Source organism: Orbicella faveolata, unplaced genomic scaffold, assembly GCF_042242905.1.
Source record: "Orbicella faveolata isolate gen_17 unplaced genomic scaffold, um_ofav_v1 contig_34, whole genome shotgun sequence".
In the NCBI taxonomy this organism is placed as follows: Eukaryota; Metazoa; Cnidaria; class Anthozoa; order Scleractinia; family Merulinidae; genus Orbicella; species Orbicella faveolata.
In genome coordinates this window covers 20,595,026-20,613,808 of record NW_028301563.1, presented here as the reverse complement: position 1 = coordinate 20,613,808, position 18,783 = coordinate 20,595,026, and the positions used below count along the sequence as shown (strand labels likewise).

At 39.9% G+C, this 18,783-nt stretch overlaps 1 protein-coding gene across 2 annotated transcripts; it reads left to right on the top strand.

Moving 5' to 3' along the window:
• Nucleotides 1-210: 210 nt before the first annotated feature.
• Nucleotides 211-17,586, top strand: LOC110055842 (basement membrane-specific heparan sulfate proteoglycan core protein-like). 2 transcript variants are annotated; one of them, XM_089299088.1, is made up of 10 exons: nt 211-265; nt 8,198-8,249; nt 8,648-8,818; nt 10,964-11,230; nt 11,595-11,867; nt 13,227-13,502; nt 14,473-14,643; nt 14,721-14,897; nt 15,580-15,816; nt 16,397-17,586. In XM_089299088.1, exons 2-10 carry the CDS (start codon nt 8,243-8,245, stop codon nt 16,726-16,728), a joined length of 1,911 nt encoding a protein of 636 aa, XP_089155214.1. In that variant the 5' UTR covers nt 211-265; nt 8,198-8,242; the 3' UTR covers nt 16,729-17,586. The 2 variants fall into 2 exon arrangements, with proteins under 2 accessions (XP_089155214.1, XP_089155213.1); XM_089299087.1 differs by lacking the exon at nt 211-265 and adding an exon at nt 2,942-3,712.
• Nucleotides 17,587-18,783: the final 1,197 nt, after the last annotated feature.

The window sequence follows — 18,783 nt, the reverse complement described above, 5'->3', positions numbered from 1 at the left end:
TAGCAAAATAATTCCACCACCATTTTTTTGACATTTTTTGACCCAATTGTTTTCCATCGGATTAAATCTTTGCATCATGCGACGCAAACTGCCACCAACATTTTTGGCTTTGGTTCAAACAGCAAGTAGTTTGTTATGGATTTTCAAAGTATGGGTGATCTAGCCATCGACCAAGTAAAACAGAGATTAGTCATTCCGAGAGTTTGAGGTCAACAACAACTCAAGGCTGGGAAACGGTACGCGAGGTTGATGTCCTAGAATCACGGTAAGAAATGTAGTAGACCTACAACGTAGATCCTTTTGACTGGTTGTTCGACTTGCTAATGATTTTTGTCGAGTGTAGTAAGAAGTAGTCATGGTTACACACAAAGATTTTGGGATGCAAACTGTTTCACTCGCTCAATTCATATCTGTTAGCTAAATTGAAGATAAGGCTGTAATGTATGGTATTTGTGCTATGAAAGTACTCGAATTTTTTTTTAAAACAACTAAAGAAAGGAATCAACTCATTAAGTTGTACGACTTGGATAAGGGCGTGATTACCCACCCGGTGAAAAAACGTTTCGTTCAATTCTGTTCTTTTCCGGATGGGTATCCCTAAATCAGATGTGGGCCTGTATACATTTTGATAGGTATCAAGGGAATGATCAAAGCATGTGCGTTGGTGTTGTATGATCAGCAGTGTTAAAATTTCATGCAGAATCGATTTTTATTCATTATAGATATATTTTTAGAACCTCGGGAGTTTTTCTTATCCTTAACTTAAAAGAAGTCTTTGTCACTTTAGAGCTAACCAACTTCTCCAAATGGCTCTCTACGCTCCACAAGAGAAGAGCTGATGCACACTATAAACGAAATTGAAGAAAATTTCAAAAAATCATATTTAACTACTCCAGGCTTTGAAGAACAGATGACCTCTCTGACATGCGAGATTCATCTGGAAATATTTATGAAGTTGTAGGGCATATCACGTGATTGGTCTCACACTGATGATGACAAAAGAACTGGAGAGGAGGGACGGGAGACTGAGGAGTGAAATATGGGAGGGGAGGGAGTGTTGGAAGGTTGCATTCTGTCTTTCGCTCAGATAGCCCTTTAATTGATCCAGTGAAGAAACAATATTGAGATGTTAGCTTTTCAATGTTACAAATATTATCTTTAAGTTGATAATCGCAACCAAGCGTTTCCCTTGTTATTTTGAGATGATCCGGCTTAGCTTACAACTATCGGCAATGTAAAAGAATTTACATTGGTGAAATTTAGATCAGGTAAACGTGCTCAATTCAACACAGCTAACGTTTAAGTGAACTTTTGCAGCTGATATCATTCTTTGAGGTTGAATCCGGGGGGGAGGGAGTACTCCCAGAAAAATTTAGTGAGGGTGTGCGGCCCGCCTATGTATGACCAAAATCTGCGATTTTCCCTACCCTATTTATGACCTAACCAAAAATTCGATACCCTGTTTATGACAGTTGCGGCTGGCACAGTTGCCCTAAACATTAGTTTTGAAGGGCTTTTGCTTGTGGTCTTATCGATAATTATGAAGAGGTAGCTTCTTCTAAACAATATACCCAATTCAAGACTAGAGTAACCATACCCAATTTAAGACCAAAATGGCCAAAATCGATACCCCATTTACGACCAAAACGGCTGAAAGACCCTACACTTTGGGACCGCACACACCTATATAAGGGAGTGCCTTCCCGGGGGGGGGGGGGGAGGGTAGAAGAGGCCTTGAGAAAGGATCTATGTTAGTCCTGCCCGATTACGTTCAAAGAAAACTCCGGGTCGCACTAGAGGAGAAAAAGCGAACTATGTTACGCACAGATTTTCTCTGCTCAGTTGTTAGAATAGAAAAAATCAGTAAAGGAAGTTATTTATGAAAACAAAAGGATCACCGACCGTTTGTTAACTTTTTGGTAGTCGAGCGCAGTCAAACATTTACTGAACCGGACATCTTTCAGGAACTCAGTGCTCCGTTTTAGCCGTGGTTAGACTTTGAGTCTCGAGACCTTCGTGTGAAAACCTTCTCATGTAAGTTTCTGCGTTCAGATCGTCCCACAGTACTTGCATCAGAATTGCAAAGAAACAAATAAGAAACATTGCCCATGAAAAGCAGGTCACTGATCACCGTGAATCTTATTCACCTCCAACTCAACAACTACAACATTTCGAATAACTTGAACTTCGACACCACCGACTTCAGTGGGCAAGAGACCGTGAGTCTTACGCACTGATCAGCGGATGCATGAAATGTTTAACTGAAGTGAAATTAGGATCGAAGGAGCGATGGGGTGTGATTCGCTAAGATACCAACAATGGCCAATGCGTTTTCAGTGTGGCGGCCATTTTGAATTTTAAACATGTGACGTGAGGTTTGGACAAGGGTTTTAGGAATAACAACAAAATACTAGTAACCTTAAGGCGCCCAAATGTATGAAATTGCGCAATAATTTGGCGTCAATTTCAAATGTCCGGTTTCTTATCATGTCTCACCAGCTGGGGTCAAGTTAGTCCAATGTTGATTGATTGACAGATTTGAGGCGAAAGTAAATAGCGCGTTTGTGAATGCTCTCGTCTTTACTCAGACTTATTCACTTTTTTTATTTAAGTCGCTCCAATCGCCTTGAGTCGTGGAATCTTATTCAAGCTTGCGTTCGTTATCTGTAAATCACCTCAGGATCCCTAAGAAAGATAAACTTAATTATTTCTATTTTTAGCTGTGAAAAAGGGAAATTTCGTTTCAGAGGCATTTAGTTGTTAGCAGAGCCCATCGACTTCCAACTTGAAAATCAAAGATTGAAAGCTTTATGAGCCACTTTATAAACCAACCAATTTATAACTATGAACTTGGCATATTTCAGCTATATTTATAACATGCGTCATAATAATACCGAGACTCCTGATCCTGTCATAAGTTCCTGTATGACTTAACAGCTTAGCCTTAAAGCTAGCACAGGAACAAAAAATACATATCATGCGTGCCTTTTGATAACCCGTCCCTGTTTATGAGCACACCACGGCTTTGGTTTGTTAGCTTTTAGTCTCTTAATTGCTTAGTTCCTTACTGGTTCTGTTTAAATCTAATTTTACCATTATAATTCATGTGCGTTATTTACTGAAGGAACCTAACTATCTGTGAAAGGGCTACTTTCGAGCATATTCAGTCAGGTTTATTGGCTTAAGCTGATGAGGTTTTCCATGAAAGAAGGTCAAATACCGCTACAAGAAGAAGTGATAACAAGTTAAATCTTCCGCAATCAAAATACACGCATGCTGTGATGGTTTGAAAACATGATACAGAAGCGATGACATTCACCAGGGCATGTTCAAGCGAGACAAGCTTATTCGTGTCTGACATTCTCTGGGTTTTAAATAAGCTACGGAAGTCAACTGAACGTTCAGTTTAACTCGTTTCACAATGGAGACCGTAAAACCTCGAAGTAATACTTTCTTGACTGTTGCCGTGATTGTGAATACTTTGTTCTGCCTTGTTTCCATCGGATGCCTCATTTACAAAGTACGAGTGTTAGAGGAACAAGTGTTTTTGCTTCAGAGTGACTCGTCGAAGGCATATCAGCCTGAATCCAGAGATAACGAAGGTAGAATTTACCGAAGTAAAAGGTCTGTTGGATCCCTCGGAAGATCAAAAAGCTGTAGCAGTTGCCACAATGCTTGTGTCCAATTATTTGGTCTGGGAGCCTCTGCAAAGGTCAGACCTATCTGAAATATATATATGTAGCTTAGTATTTGGGAATATTTGTAAATTAATTAATCTGATAGTGTCAACTGAGGTCGCATTATTAGCTGCAACCAGGAGCCATAATCGGGGACGGAGACCGTAAGCGCGCGCCATTTCTAGTATTGGGGTTGTCCCCATGATATGGGACAATAATTATATTTTTAGAACAAATTGCGCCATCGCCTGCGGCACACGCGCGTACATGCTGCGAGGATTTTTGCGGATGTCGCGTGGGGGAAATGGCGTCCGAAATTCCCGAAATTTTTCATGTTTTTGGCCCACAACTCAACGCGTTTACGTCTGTTGGAATTTTGCTTAAGTATTTTCGTCGTAAGCTGCTCCAGTTTGAGTCAAGTAAGACTGTCGAATTTAGGTATGTTCCGCTGTAAGCTTACATATATCGCTGACCAAGTTGTGTTCCGACGGATGCTTCTTTTACATGAGCTGTACATTACTCCACTTTAAATTTCACATATGCTGAAGATTAACAGCTTTTCCATTACACAGCAAAAAACTAGCTGGATATATTTAGATATAGCAGAGCTTCAGGACTTCATAGTTTCCTAGCTCCTCTTGCTACACGCTTGCGAGGAATTTGTCAGTCTATCGCGACCGAAAAGTAAAACAAAATAATTGCTAGTTTGAGTTTCGCTTGAATTGTAAGCAACGCTTGATGTTTCATCAAGGCCCAATAACTTTACGTCCGTAGATACTGCTCAGTTTTATTCGTGTAAAGATCCAGTAAATTCTCTGTTGTCGATGAATGAGAGCGCCCGCCGATGCGTGTTTTGTACAGTCAGTAAACATGACAAATTGTACTTCCACCGCACTTTCGTGTGAAAGCGTACATCGAACTCAAACAATAACTCTATAGTTTTTAAATATGTTTAAGATTGATAAATGTTTGAGAACATATTAAAAGCTAAACTGAAAATATGTGAATAAAGCAGAAATAATCAGTAAAGTTACGATGACGCTTTCTTTAATCAACTTGGAATAACGATTTCGATTTTGTTGATCGAGTTATCAAAACTCCTTGTCTATTTTTGTTTTCGCAGTGTAAAACTTCACTATGCTTATGTTGAAGAAAGACACATGATGTTAGTAGCCTGTTTTGCGTTGGTGAAATTTGTTACAGCAGCTCAGCACAAAAGATAACGAAAGAAATCTTTGTCAAGATTTGTTGACAATTGAAAACACCGACTCGGACTTGAAAGTGCACGAACTGCACTATGCAAATGAGCTAATTGTACGCGTCAGACTTTCCTTTCAAAAACTTTTGCAAACTCACCAAACAAGCAGAAACAATAAGAAACCGTCAAAACAGGTTTTGGTTATGATGAATCGTTGTCTGAGAAACTCACAAATTAACTCGATACCAGAGTAGAGAGTTTTCTTGGTATATTCTTAAGTCAGAACAAACGCAAAAACATACGCGTAAGCTTACAACTAGCGAGAGCAGATCTTATTATTCATTCCCAGCGCGAGATTGAAGTCTTGTTTTCGACCCTGAAAAACCCACATTTTCCGTTAGCTCAGAGCATAAAACTGCATATAAGCGCCCTGGTTCGTATTCCCTGCCTTATTCCCTGCCATCGCTGTGAAAAATACGCAAGAGAATCTCTCAACTCTCACCATTTGATCACGCAACGTGACAACATCCACACGAGAACCCCCGACATGTGCGTGAATCCGCGCGGATATATGACGTCAGGATGGCGCAATTTGTTCTAAAAATAGAAAAAATTGTCCCATATCATAGGTACGCGCGAATCCCGAGACTTAACGGTCTCCGTCCCCGATTATGGCTCCTGCTGCAACTCAGGAAGTTATACCATGGAAGAACTGATGTTTGAAGGCATAAGATTTTAAATGGCAGTTGTTTATGTCACTGATTTCAGCCAGGAACCAAGGGAAATCGGCTATAGTTGAACAATGCTTTGAACTTTGACAGATTCATAAGGTAAAATTAAGGCTCTGAAATTAAACTGTCTGCGAGAGAGTATGACTACATCACTCAGTCGACAACTAAATGAATGTTAAATATTATCGTGAAACAGTTGAGAGGGAACCGGCTAAGGGAAATGAGACAAAATCTGTTGTGTAGTCTGAATTCTAACGAGTTAATTTTATTTTATTTTATTTTTCCATCTTGTTTGTCCAACCAACTAATTTTCTAATTACCCAGGCAGTGAGGCCTGGGTTTAAATTTCGGCTCTGTTTTTTTTCCCCACATTCAGTCAATCTCGTTCCCAGAGTCTTCGTTCCCCTTGACCAGCGGTCGGAAAACGAGAGCTCTGGGAGCAACCATTTTGAAATAACCGAATTCTGGTGATTCTGCCCATCGGGTTTTACTGCGCAGTCTGCATCTATGGCGCATGCCTGAAATTGTTGCTCCCAGAGCTCTCGTTTTCCGACCGCTGGTCAAGGTGAACGAAGACTCTGGGAACGAGATTGACGTTCAGTCACAAATCGCCGTCTGGTCTCTAAGGCGCATGCGTCACCTGTGTATGCGTACTGCACATAGAATTTACAGAAGTTGTCGACGTGAAAAGTTAGCACGGATTCCACGATTTCTAGGGCGATGAAATCACATACAAACGAACATACCGTTCGAGGTAGACCAACACTAAAGGACGTTAAGCGTTTTCGGAACGGGTCGGTCTGTAAGCCTTATGAGAGATCAATTTACGAGCGAACATTTTGAATTTGTTTACGAATGTATCTGTTCGATTACACCTAGGTAAAACGTTCCGAGAAACTTCGTAAAGTATAATAAAGTTAAAATCGCGAACTAAACGATATTCTCTCGTTATTTTTTCAAAGAAATATTCTGAGTCCCCGACAGGAATCGAACCCATGACCTCCCGAACACCGGGCCATCTTTATTATCTTATCGCTACTCACGATGACTTCGATAGCATTGATCCTAGCAGTATGCAGGACACCTGTCATATATCAACTCAGTTAAATGTCAGTGCGCTCCATGAGTTCTCGTAGCTCAGTGGATAGAGCGCCCGCCCGGTGTTCCGGTGGTCATGGGTTCGGTTCCTGTCGGGGACTCAGTAGTTAGTTGTTTTTTTTTCTTTGTCCCATGCTCGTGTCATGTTGATTAATTCACTTTCACCTTTCATTACCGAGCTTAAAATTCACCATCTTTATTATCTTATCACTACTCACGATGACTTCAATAGTGTTGGTCCTAGCAGTATGCAGGACACCTGTCATATATGAACTCAGTTAAAAGACCTTGTTGTCCATGAGTTCTCGTTGCTCAGTGGATAGAGCGTCCGCCCGGTGTTCGGAAGGTCATGGGTTCGATTCCTGTCAGGGACTCAGAATTTGTCCCATGCTCGTGTCATGTTGATTAATTCACCTTCACATTTCATTACTGAGCTTAAAATTCACCATCTTTATTATCTTATCAATGAAACCCATGTAGCGAATTATTGTACATTTAAGCTGAAAGAAACTAATGTATGTTGACCCCAGCAAAGCAATTCTCGGCTTGCGTTGTCACGCAATCCTGATGCAATAAAAAAATTATTCGAAAACCATATAGTGGATAAATTCAAGAAATTGTGATGTTATAGGAAATTAATAAAGATGGCACTTACTAATTTTTAAGTCTGTGCGTTTTCCCAAACCTCAGATATTCGTCGAAATATTTTGCACAAATTCACAGAACCCAGTATGGAGCCGCCATGTTGGTGTACCTCCGCGTAAACCAACATTGCGGCCGGAAAATAGTGTAAACATCTGGAACTTGCTTTGGCTATCTAGGCGACTGATCATCTGTATTGAGCAAACAAGCATTACATAGGCACTTTTCCTAATACTAATACTAAAATAACCTGATAAGTATATGTTTTTCGACAAACGCGTTCGTAACTTTATGTCACGCACCGCCATAACTCTGAAATTCAAAACGTCTCGCTTGATTGGGAAACGCAAAAACAAAAACAACAACAACAACAACAACAACAACAACAACGACAACGGCTAAGGAAAATAGACTGAAATGTTTATAGGCTGATATAAAGACCTTGACTCATTTCGCTCCCTAAAGACCTGCAAACTAGTAATAAGCTATTAATCGATTCTAAGAAATGCAATCAAAGGCAGAATAGCTTGAGCACATCGATTCGATTGAATTTCGTACGACTTCAAATGCAGAACATTTAGCTCAATTGCCATATAGCTAGTATAACGACTGCCTGGGTACACGCAGCGAGCGTCTAGTTTTGTTGATTTTATATCTCGTTGTGTAATTATTTATTTATTCATTTGACATTGATTTATTTATCTCTTTTTATTTGGCCAAGAAATTGCTTTCCGTTAGATTGAACTGCAACTGAAGCACAAAGAAAGAAAGTAGAAGTGAATCACAGCTGTATTAAGCTTTAATTTAACGCTGGCTCTAGATTTCTTCATATCTCTATTTTCCTTATTTAGGTTACTACCAAGATTAACAATGGCACAGATCAAGACGTCATCTGTATGAGAGGTGAGTCTATCACCACCTGAAGAAAATAAAATGCTGTCTGAAATAATGAACTTTAAAGAAATTTAGAGAGATCTGCAGATTATCTCAGTTGTTCATGAGCACTAATTGTCATAAATATATCTAAAAAAAGGTGTAAAGTTTTTTTGACACACGCTAATATAGCTGAGGCACAAAACTGACCCAAACGTCCATTAAAATACCAGTTGACAGGACTAATCCTCTGTAGTTAAGAATTTTGCTGATGCTCTTTCAATTCCCTCTGTTTGGTCTGTTCAGGCAATTATCACTAGTAACAAAGACTTGTAATGGAGTCTATAACTTATAGATTAGTTTGTTCCCACAAATATAACAATACGACATCCAGCTAGGTTCTTACATTGCAATTGTTTTTGTTTCAGGTGCTCGTGGGCTCCAGGGCCAAGAAGGCCGTCGGGGGAGACGTGGTCGCCCAGGGTACATAGGAAAATCAGGGAAGAGGGGTCCCCCTGGGGAGAGGGGCCCGCAAGGGCCGCGCGGCAGGCCGGGAAAAGCTTTTGCTGGAAACACGTCAAAACTGATCGAAGACATAGGTAGTAAAAACTAATGATTATTTTACCGATGTTATATGGCACTTATAAAACGCTTCTCGATTGGAATCCTATATGTCTGTACCATAGGCTACATCTGTACTATTAGCTATGTCTCTACTGTGTGTCTGAAGGGTTCGGGAAACCTTTTCAAGATACGATGAACGACTTCAAATGACTATAACATACATCAAAAGCAAAACGACTCAACTGGAAAACGCTGAACGTAACCTTTGCAATAAATTACGAGATATTTTAGGTCATAATTATATAGCTCCATCGAAATCTATGGAACGCCAGAACTGTCTTATGATACTTTTTTTATTATATTGGGTGGTTATGTCATTATATTTAGTACTTATGTTATTATATTCGGTGATTAACTCATTATACTCGGTGCTTATTCCATTATACTCGGTGCTTATGTTTTTATATTCGGTGCTGTCTTCATTATATTCGGTGCTTATTCCATTATATTCGGTGCTTCCCTCGTTATATTCGGTGCTTTTTTCATTATATTCGGTGCTTCCCTCGTTATATTCGGTGCTTCCCTCGTTATATTCGGTGCTTTTTTCATTATATTCGGTGCTGTTTTTATTATATTCGGTGCTTTCTTCGTTATGTTCGCTTCTAACTTTGTTTGGTGTTTTCTTCATTATTACGGGTGCTAACACTATTATATTCGGTGCTCTCTTCCTTATATTCGGTGCAAAGGCCATTATATTCGGTACTTCCTTGTTCGGTGCTTACTTCATTATATTCGGTGCTTTCTTCGATATGATCGTCACCAGTCTTCGCAAGGGGCCGTACAATTTGGAGGTAGTATAGGGAAAGCCGGGAAAAACGGGTGTCACGAAAACTCAGACCCCGAAAACTCAGACCCCGCGAAATTAAAAACTCAATTGTTATCACCTGAATTGCTCTGTGGCCACAATGGGGCGAGATGTTTATTTTCTCCGGTTTATGTTGTCGCGTCGATCAAACGGTGAAAAACAAATATTTAACTTCTCAGGTTTATCGCTGATATAATGACATACTAAATATAATGACATAACCACCCAATATAATAAAAAAAAAGTATCACAAGACAGTTCTGGCGTTCCATAGAAATCCAATATTGCCGACAGACCTATTTTTTATTGATTTTTGCAAACTGTCCCAATTTAAAATAAATTGGATAGTTTTTGCTCGAACGTTTAGTTTAGCTTTGAACAAACTGTCCAATTTGAGAAAAATCTGGATACTTTCCATCAACCAATGAAATGTCAAGATAAATAAAAGAACCGAGTATTGCCCAATCAGGTTGCATCTATTATCACTGCCATCAAACGTCACCGAGCGATTGTAGCTCGCTAAGTTTTCTTATGTTAATGGCGGAATTTCCCGACTTTTCTCTCCACCTTTTTGACGTCTAAACTTTCAAATGGAGTCTTCAGCTAGGTTTCCAGAGATAGATGCTACTGATTTACTCGAGATGAGGGAGAATAATCAGAACAAGAACACTCAAAGAAGCAAAAAACCCGTGTTAAAGTGTTTGACCCATGACGTGCTGAGCAAAGCGAAGTGAGAAATACTGTACTTTATAAAATATTTGCCCTGTTCATCTGTTTTTGGATCCTATATAATTAATAGGTAATAGGACTACATGCTTGTCCAATTTGAAATAATTGGATTCAAAAAATTCCTCGAAATTGGACTCGGCCTACGGCCTCGTCCAATTTTGGCTGTCCTCGGAATTTTTTTCATCCAATTATTTCCAAATTGGACAGCATGTAGTCCTATTACATGTACAAAACAACTTCAAATATTTTGCGGGTCATACAGCAGAACAGAGCCTGCTATATTGAACAAACACTGTACGTAGCGCGTAGTAACTGAGGAATATAACCTTTCTGGTTATTTTTGATCCAGCGTGACTTTGCAGCCTGATTGCACGCCGTCGCGTCATGTCTAAATAAAATGAAGTATCCCTGCCACGACAAGTGCAGTTGCGTCCCGTTGGCTATAGCGAAAGAGCTATCCATTCAAAGTACAAAATCAGCCCAGTCCTGCAACATGAACCAGCTTTTAAAGCAAATGGTTGGATCACCTAGAACTACTTACAAATAGTGACCATTCCGCTAAACAGACTGCTCTTTATTTTCTTAGATATTCCAAAGATCAGAAAGGGGCCTCCATCCAGCTTTACGACAAAAGAAGGAAGCAATGTCTCCTTTCCCTGCTCCTCCAGGGGCTACCCTAAGCCAGAGATCACGTGGTACAAAAATGATCAAAAGCTTGACAATAGCTTCTATAACGCAGCGACAGGAGTGTTGACATTTCCTAGTATACAGTTCGGTGATCGAGGCTTGTACAGATGCGAGGCCAGGAACTTTTTGGGATTTGACTCTACCACTGTCAAAGTTGTAGTTGAAGGTATGGAAAACTAATTTTAAATAAAAAGTGCTGTTCTTTAAGTTATTGTTGTCAAAACCGCCGAGAGAAACATTGAGATTCGAGGAAAACAAGACGGAGAAAAGTTTTCTTTACTAGTTCATAAAAATAAAATTGGAGCAAATTGTTCAGACTTAAGAATCGTTTTCTTGAAAAATAAGAAGTCAGATCACTGATTCAAATTTGCTTTTTTTTGTTTGCAATAAAACAAACGATTTTACACATTACGTCATTGTCAAGGTCTGGGACGTATACTCATCGAATATAACACAGAAAACTAACGACCACTAAATTGTTGGACTTTTGACTGATTTCGGCTTCAACACGACTTTACCATTTCTCACAGTTCCTCCGAGATTTGTTCAAGCACCTGAGATCTACCACACGGGGTACGAAACCTGGGAGACGACTTTGACGTGCAAAATCTTCGCTTATCCCCCGCCAAAGATAGAATGGACTCGGTCATTCCGACCGTTACCTGTTGACCGTCACGTGGTGACTGGAAAAGATTTGGTGATCAAGGAAACTCGGCAAGAGGACAAAGGACCTTTCATGTGCCGCGGAGAAAACCATTTGGGCCATGTCTATGCACTGATTGTGCTTGTCGTAAACCCTGTTCGTGAGTGAGGAACTTATTTTCATAATGTTAACAATCTGGCAGTGTTTAAATTTCTTTCATAGAAATTTATGTGTGTTTCGACTTCGCGTTAACTGAACTCTAAAGTAATTGATTTCTAAACTTTATGAAGTGTACTCTAGACAGTTACATTTAAAATTCGATTTGGTTCGTCATATCGAGAGTTCGTTTTATCGAAAACCTTGTGACAACGAATTTGCGGAAGAACGACCAAAATGTTCCTTACATCATCGAGGTATAGTAAATAATTGTTTTGAAACAGTGTTCCGCCGCACTACTCAGTATTCCCCCCTCTGAACGATTGAATAACATTTGTGCATCAAAGTTTGTTTGAAGCTACAGAACACCGTACCTAACTATGGCACTGGCATGTTAAAACTTTTTCTACTGCGTATACGGTTCGCATTCATTTTACTGAAACTTTGGCAGCGCTGAAGAAGATCGTTCGTTATACCGAGGACCTCTTTATAAAGGGGTGCTTTAAGTCGAGGTCACTGCAGCTAGAACATGTTGGCTAATCTAGCCTAATCAGGAGCAAAATTAAACCACCGTGTTCAAGTGAGTGGCAGAGAATACGTGGCTCTCGGTCATTTTGCTCTGATCTTGATATCCTCAGTTTAGACGCCATAATCTAAGGTCGAATATTTAAAATTAGATTATGAGTTCCAGATTTATGTGAGGTGATAGTTGTTGCGACCAGACGACGAATCAACTATCACCCCTTATGGCTCACCACGTACAAAATTTTCCTTTGTCGTCACTGTCCAAAACTGATCACGTGGTACAATCTAATAGAACGCCGACGGGCGTCTATTGGACGATAGTTTCCCCCTCAGCGGAGCGGCTCATGAAATTCAACTTCCTCCTTCAATGTTTTAGATAACGATATAAAGAATTCGGTCTCTAATGTGGATTTTAGTTAGAAAATAGAACGAAGAAGACGTCTTTAGGCAGAAAACTGCAGTAAACTACGGTACCGTAAAACCCAAGTGGTCTCAAAGGTTTCAAGATCTATTGTGGAGAAAAGATAAGTTTTAATTTCTCGTTTTTCGAGTTTCAGCAAGTCGATAGTTGACATAGAAATTCCGTCCACGGAGGATACCTTGATGGAAAATACGAAAGCGGTTAGAGATTTTAATGATTAAATTCATGTCGTTTTTCAGTTTTAAGGCACGCTGCTAAGGGAAAATTTAGTGGTGAACAATGAAGACAGTAGAGTGTTTCTGTCGAAAATTAATGTTCTTTAAAACTGCATGTAAGCTTTCGAAATTCGTTCTCGGATAACATTTGTTTTTTTAGAACTTTTTGGAAGGTTGATTGTTGATTTCCTGTTTATACCAGTTTCTCCTGTTATTACTACCGCACCACCTTCTGTCGTCACGGTAACAAAGACCAGTGACAAGGTTAGACTGCAGTGTGCTGCCCGGGGATCCCCCGTGCCCAGTCTGGAGTGGAGTAAGGATGGAATGGTGGTTTCTACCAACACAACCACAAAGACTGCTGATGAAGTCAAGGGAGAGCTTATTATTCCAAGCTTCAGTCCCTCTGATCAGGGCGTGTACAAGTGTTTCTTTAGAAACTACGAGAACGGCACGGCAGAGATTGCCACCACTGCAGGTATACAAGTGACACCACATCTAGCTTGTTTAAGGGGCTGTAGTATGATAAAGCGCAGGCGCAATTACAAAGAAGTTTACTTTAGTCTCGCTCCCAGAGGCTGCGTCCCCCTCGGCCAGCGGTCGGAAAATGCAGACTCTGGGTGCTTTACGTTTTTCATCACTGATGTAAATCACACTTAAAGCGGAGTCCAGCAAACACAATTGCACGTTAGATCGATAAATCAAACAAGAGGGATGCTTCATTGGCTTGAGTAAATATTACAATAATAGTCTTTTCAAAACAACTAAATACGTTTTACTTCGAAGTAAAGCATTTGAAATCGATGTGGACTCTAAAGACGCAGTAATGTCGATAACGAAGGAATTTTGATCATAAACTTGATTTCACGTGGTCTCAAAATGAACATCCAGATAGCATTTAAAGTGACATGACCCATGCCAACTGGCACTTTAATTATATGACAAATTTAGGTGATCCAAATTGACCCACGGGCTGTGCCATAAAGTGTGGTTGTGCCATGATTTTGAATCGAACGAAAACTTCTTCCAAAATGTCCTATGTTAAAAAACGTCTCGGACGTGGCCCTTCTTCAGTACTAAATTTTGAAATACAGGTAAACAAATGAGGGAAATAAACAAAGGGCACGCTTGACTCAAACAAATAAATAGAAGTGCTAGCGCTACAAGTTACAGTGAAACCTCTGTCAAGCGGACACCCTCGTGATCTTCCCAAGTGCCCGCTTAATAGAGGGTGTCCGCTAATAGAGGTTTCACTGTATTTTATTATTTATGATTCATGCATGTGTGTAATTTATTTTTAAAAGAGACCAATTTGTATTTCTATGAAACAATGGGCGTTCATGTCAAATATGAAAGGCTTAAAGAGGCTTCTGAACTTCGTTACAGACAAAGATAAATGAATGCAGTGGTAACTTGCGCTTAAACCAATTTGTTTTCAAAACTACCAGAACTTGTGGGATGTGGAGACCCTGGTGTTCCTGTGCACGGTTACAAGATTGGAAAGAATTACTGGGGAGGAGAGATGGTTATCTTCGCTTGTGACGCAGGATACCACTTGGAAGGACCTACAAACAGACTGTGCTTGGAAAATGGCAACTGGAGCAATGTTGTGCCAACATGTAAGCAAGAAAACCTGAATTCTATATACTTAACGGTGAAAAGATTATTTCATGGGAAATTTGTTTTCTTTCTTCAGGCCATCGTATCTGCGATGATCCTGCTCCCCTTGAGAACGGTTACAGGATAGGAAATGAATTGTGGGAAGGCAAAAATGTCACGTACAGGTGCAACAAAGGCTACTGGCTTCGAGGACCATTTGTCAGAGTTTGTAATGAAATTGGAAACTGGACCGAGGATGAACCAACATGTGAAGGTAAGAAGGCATACAAATACTCAGAAAATTAATTCGCCTACATAATTTATCATCTTTTATACCCTCTTATTGTGATGGACAGGCAATTTCAACTGTTATTGCTTTTGTTTCTCCCTCGCCGTTTCTACACTCGCTCCAGACCTTTCGTTCGACTGATTGACCGCGTCGCTCGCGTTCCCAAAAAATACGACTATTTTGCAGTCTAATAGTTGAAAGAGGGAAATGACTTTATCAAGTTTAAACAAAGGAAACCGTGACGGTGTTTGAATATCTAATTTTAATTAGCATTAACATTAGATATTTTTATAAATTTTTCTCCTTAGTGTAAGTTTGGATTAAGAAGATATATCAAACACTGAAGACAGTGTTTTGACCACTTAAATACTCCGCTGCGCGTCCTATTTTCTACTCTCTTCTCGGTGTTTGGAAACGTGGTCAAACACCATCTTACGAGCTTGATATATTACGTGAAGCCCGGCAAACTTCAAATATATCAAGATTTGTGGTGAAGGTCCACGACCGTGTACAATCTTTTGTTTTGCCGCTGATAAACTCTGCATCCACTATGTATCCGAAATGTTTCTGTTTAGTTGGTCAGACAGTAAACGCCGAGTCAGTTTACACCCCATGCCATGCATACCCTTTTTTTAACGCGCATGGTTTCATTCTTATTAACTGACAGGACCCGATTTTGAGCCATCAGAAATCCTCCTTAACAAAACTGAATATTGGGAGCTTCTCAAAGGTTGGCTGGGTACTGTGTCCACACTGCCCTCCAAGTGGAAACTGTGTTACAGAGCTACTGATCATGGCTGGAGTTCCAGTACGTTTCACTCGCAGTGTAATGGCTTGGGACCCACGGTGACGTTTATTAGAGTGGGAGAGTATATATTTGGAGGATACACTGATCGAGACTGGCGTAAGTACAATGTGATAGATAACCGGGAAACGAGCCGTTAGTAACGGCTGTAAGGCTAAGTATCAATCATCCTATAAGAAAGCACTGTACATGAGGTGCAAGGTAAAAAACCAACGTGGCACGGAGTGAGTTGGCTATCTTATAATTGTGGAATAGAGCGGCTTTCAAACGAGTGTCGTAAAACCAAAAATCAAAGAAATCACTGTAGCCAATCAAAAAGGACGCAGGCAATCAAGTGAACCAATCAAAACTCGAAGTAATTTCACGTGGCTGATGCAAAGTGCGGGAAACCGTGTGCGGGGGAATCGCGATTGGTTTTGGTTTTACTTCTTATTGGATAACGAAGTGGCGCGAGTGTTTTTAAGCAAATCGTATAGTGATGCAGAACTAATTATTTTTCGACACTCAAATAAAATTCGGTCTGATGAAATAGTTACGAATAATTGTTAAATTAAACCCTGGTGCCTGGTGTCCATTGTGTCACTTTGGTCATCCTTTGGAATCTTACGAGAATTGGTTCGAGCTTACGTGACTTCACTCTTCAAATTTAGATCACTTTCCTAATTCATTTATGTTATAGATTCTGGCGGTTCTTACACAGACTCAACCGACAGCTTCATATTCTCATTTAAAAATTATTATGGACTGGAACCATTCAAGCTTCACGTTAAAGACTCCGACAACGCCATATATGGAAACAGCGGCTATGGTCCAACATTCGGCGGCGGACACGATATTTACATCGCCAATTCTGCAGGCTCCAACACGAATTCTTACAGCAACTTGGGCCATACGTACGTCCAGCTAGCGGGCTACAGGTATCAGTCGAGTGATACAAGAAGCGTGCTTGCAGGAAGTTATAACTTCCAGCCTCATGAAGTAGAAGTATTTTATCAGACTCACAAGAACTGATATCGCTTGGACCTACTTGGCCTGTAATTAGACTTCCCTGAAATATGTTTCTGGTACAGCTAAACATTTACAGTAACTATTCATTGGATGCTGACATAAAAAAGCTTTTTAAGGAAAGAGTCGTCAAATCAGTAAGCGTGGAAAAGCCACTCGTCATTAAGGTGTACGAAGTGACCATTTTAGTATGTTTCTGTGGACAAGTGAATGCTCCATTGTTAAAATAAAGTTGTCCTTTTGACTCTTGGTAATTTCCCTGTTTTATAAAGTGTATAACAACGTAATTGATTTTTTAAAAGAATTTTGGCGAGGTGACACATGTAAGTGCTGAAACGAAATACATAAGCTTGCTGAAATCAGTGTAATCAGAGTCTTGTTGTAATTTTAGGGCATTTGTGAGCACGACGCGGCCAAGACATGATGACGGACATGATTTATTGACCGAAGCTCTAAACCATTTGCTAGTTGTTGGTTGAAAATGTGGTCGTGTATCATTTAAAGGGACACTATCACAGCCATGTTTCTGCTGGATTTCGTTCCAAAGTAATTAAAATATGACTAAGGACTTTTTATAGTACCACGAAATGCCCCTACAACACCAAGATGGAAATATTGAACTGTTGAAGGAAGGGCTAAATACAAGAATCTTTTTTAGTGATTACATAAAGACATGAGGGCAAAATTTGAAAAAGTAAGCCAACAGGTTCAATACAACCATTGATTACATTGTTCATTAGACCACTCCTTTTATAGTTTCAGTGCACATATGTAGTACTTTGTTACAAAACTAGACATTTATTTTAAGGTTGCTATCAATGAAAATAAACCCACGACAGTGTCCCTTAAGGACGTTCGCGCCAATTGTTTCTGCGTATACTTACTGCGCAAGCAAATTCACACGCCACGTCATGCATGAGAGCGCGCGCCAGGTAATAAAATGAACAATGACGGGGAAGATGGTCATTGCTATAGCTTTGCCTGGATTTAACGATCTTGGACGTTCGGTGATCCCTATTTTTCTTTCGATGGATCATTTTCTCTACCGATTTTCCACATTTGGCGAAAAAATGAAGAAAATCTGTCGACTAGAAGTTTGAATTTTTTGCAAAATGCGCCATCGAATTCCGTTCTTTTAGCTCTTCGTTTATCTGTGCGACGGTTTCAAACGCCTCTTTAAGGGTTAAATTTTGTGAAACCGTTGGTAACATTTGGAATTATTAACGCAACAGCCCACTTCTACAAAATATGAGTAAGATCGTTTGCCTCCGTTGACTCACCTTCGTTATTTTTAACTGTAAACACCTGTAGACCATGCTCAATTACTTGCGCCAAGTTTTCAAAATCTGGGTAGTTTTCCACACGCTCTATCTTTGAAACAAAGCCGGTGACCCCCAATTTTTTTTGCATTTCTGACACAAGTAACTAATTATCTGACTGCAGTAAAAAATTTTAAAAAAATCTATCGACTCGAAAATTTTCGCACGAATATCCTGAAGCTCTATCCATAGACTTAATGAACTAGAACCCGCCCCACTTAAACAGCGCTCGATCAACGAGAGGACTGTTGACAAACAACTCCGGCCGCAGACTCACTGCAAGTCGATATTTTTCCGACTCTCGACCGATGAGGGAAAATTGCAAATTTAGATCACCCACCCTGCCGCTGCCACTTGTGTGGCCAATTTTCGCTTGCCCGCTTCGAGCTTGGGGTAACCATTGAAAACTTGTCAGTTCCAGGGGCAAGTGTGTGCGTGTGTTTGAAAGGGTTTTAGTTCTTATTTCTCTAGACGAGGTAAAAATTAAAGAAAAGAAAAGAATTTCTTACAATCCACGGGCCTGTTATTATTCTCTAAGGTAATCAACATCCTCTTTCTCATATAAAACGTCTACTCATGACGAGAATAATTATTACCCTGAAGATAGTATTAAAAGGAAAGTGTGGTGATCACAAATATTTAAGAAATTAAGCACTTAGATCTCTTACTAGACGAAGTAGAAAAAGCTGTTATTTACGAGCACCTCTATCGTTATACAGTACTTAAAAAAGTAGACAATCAC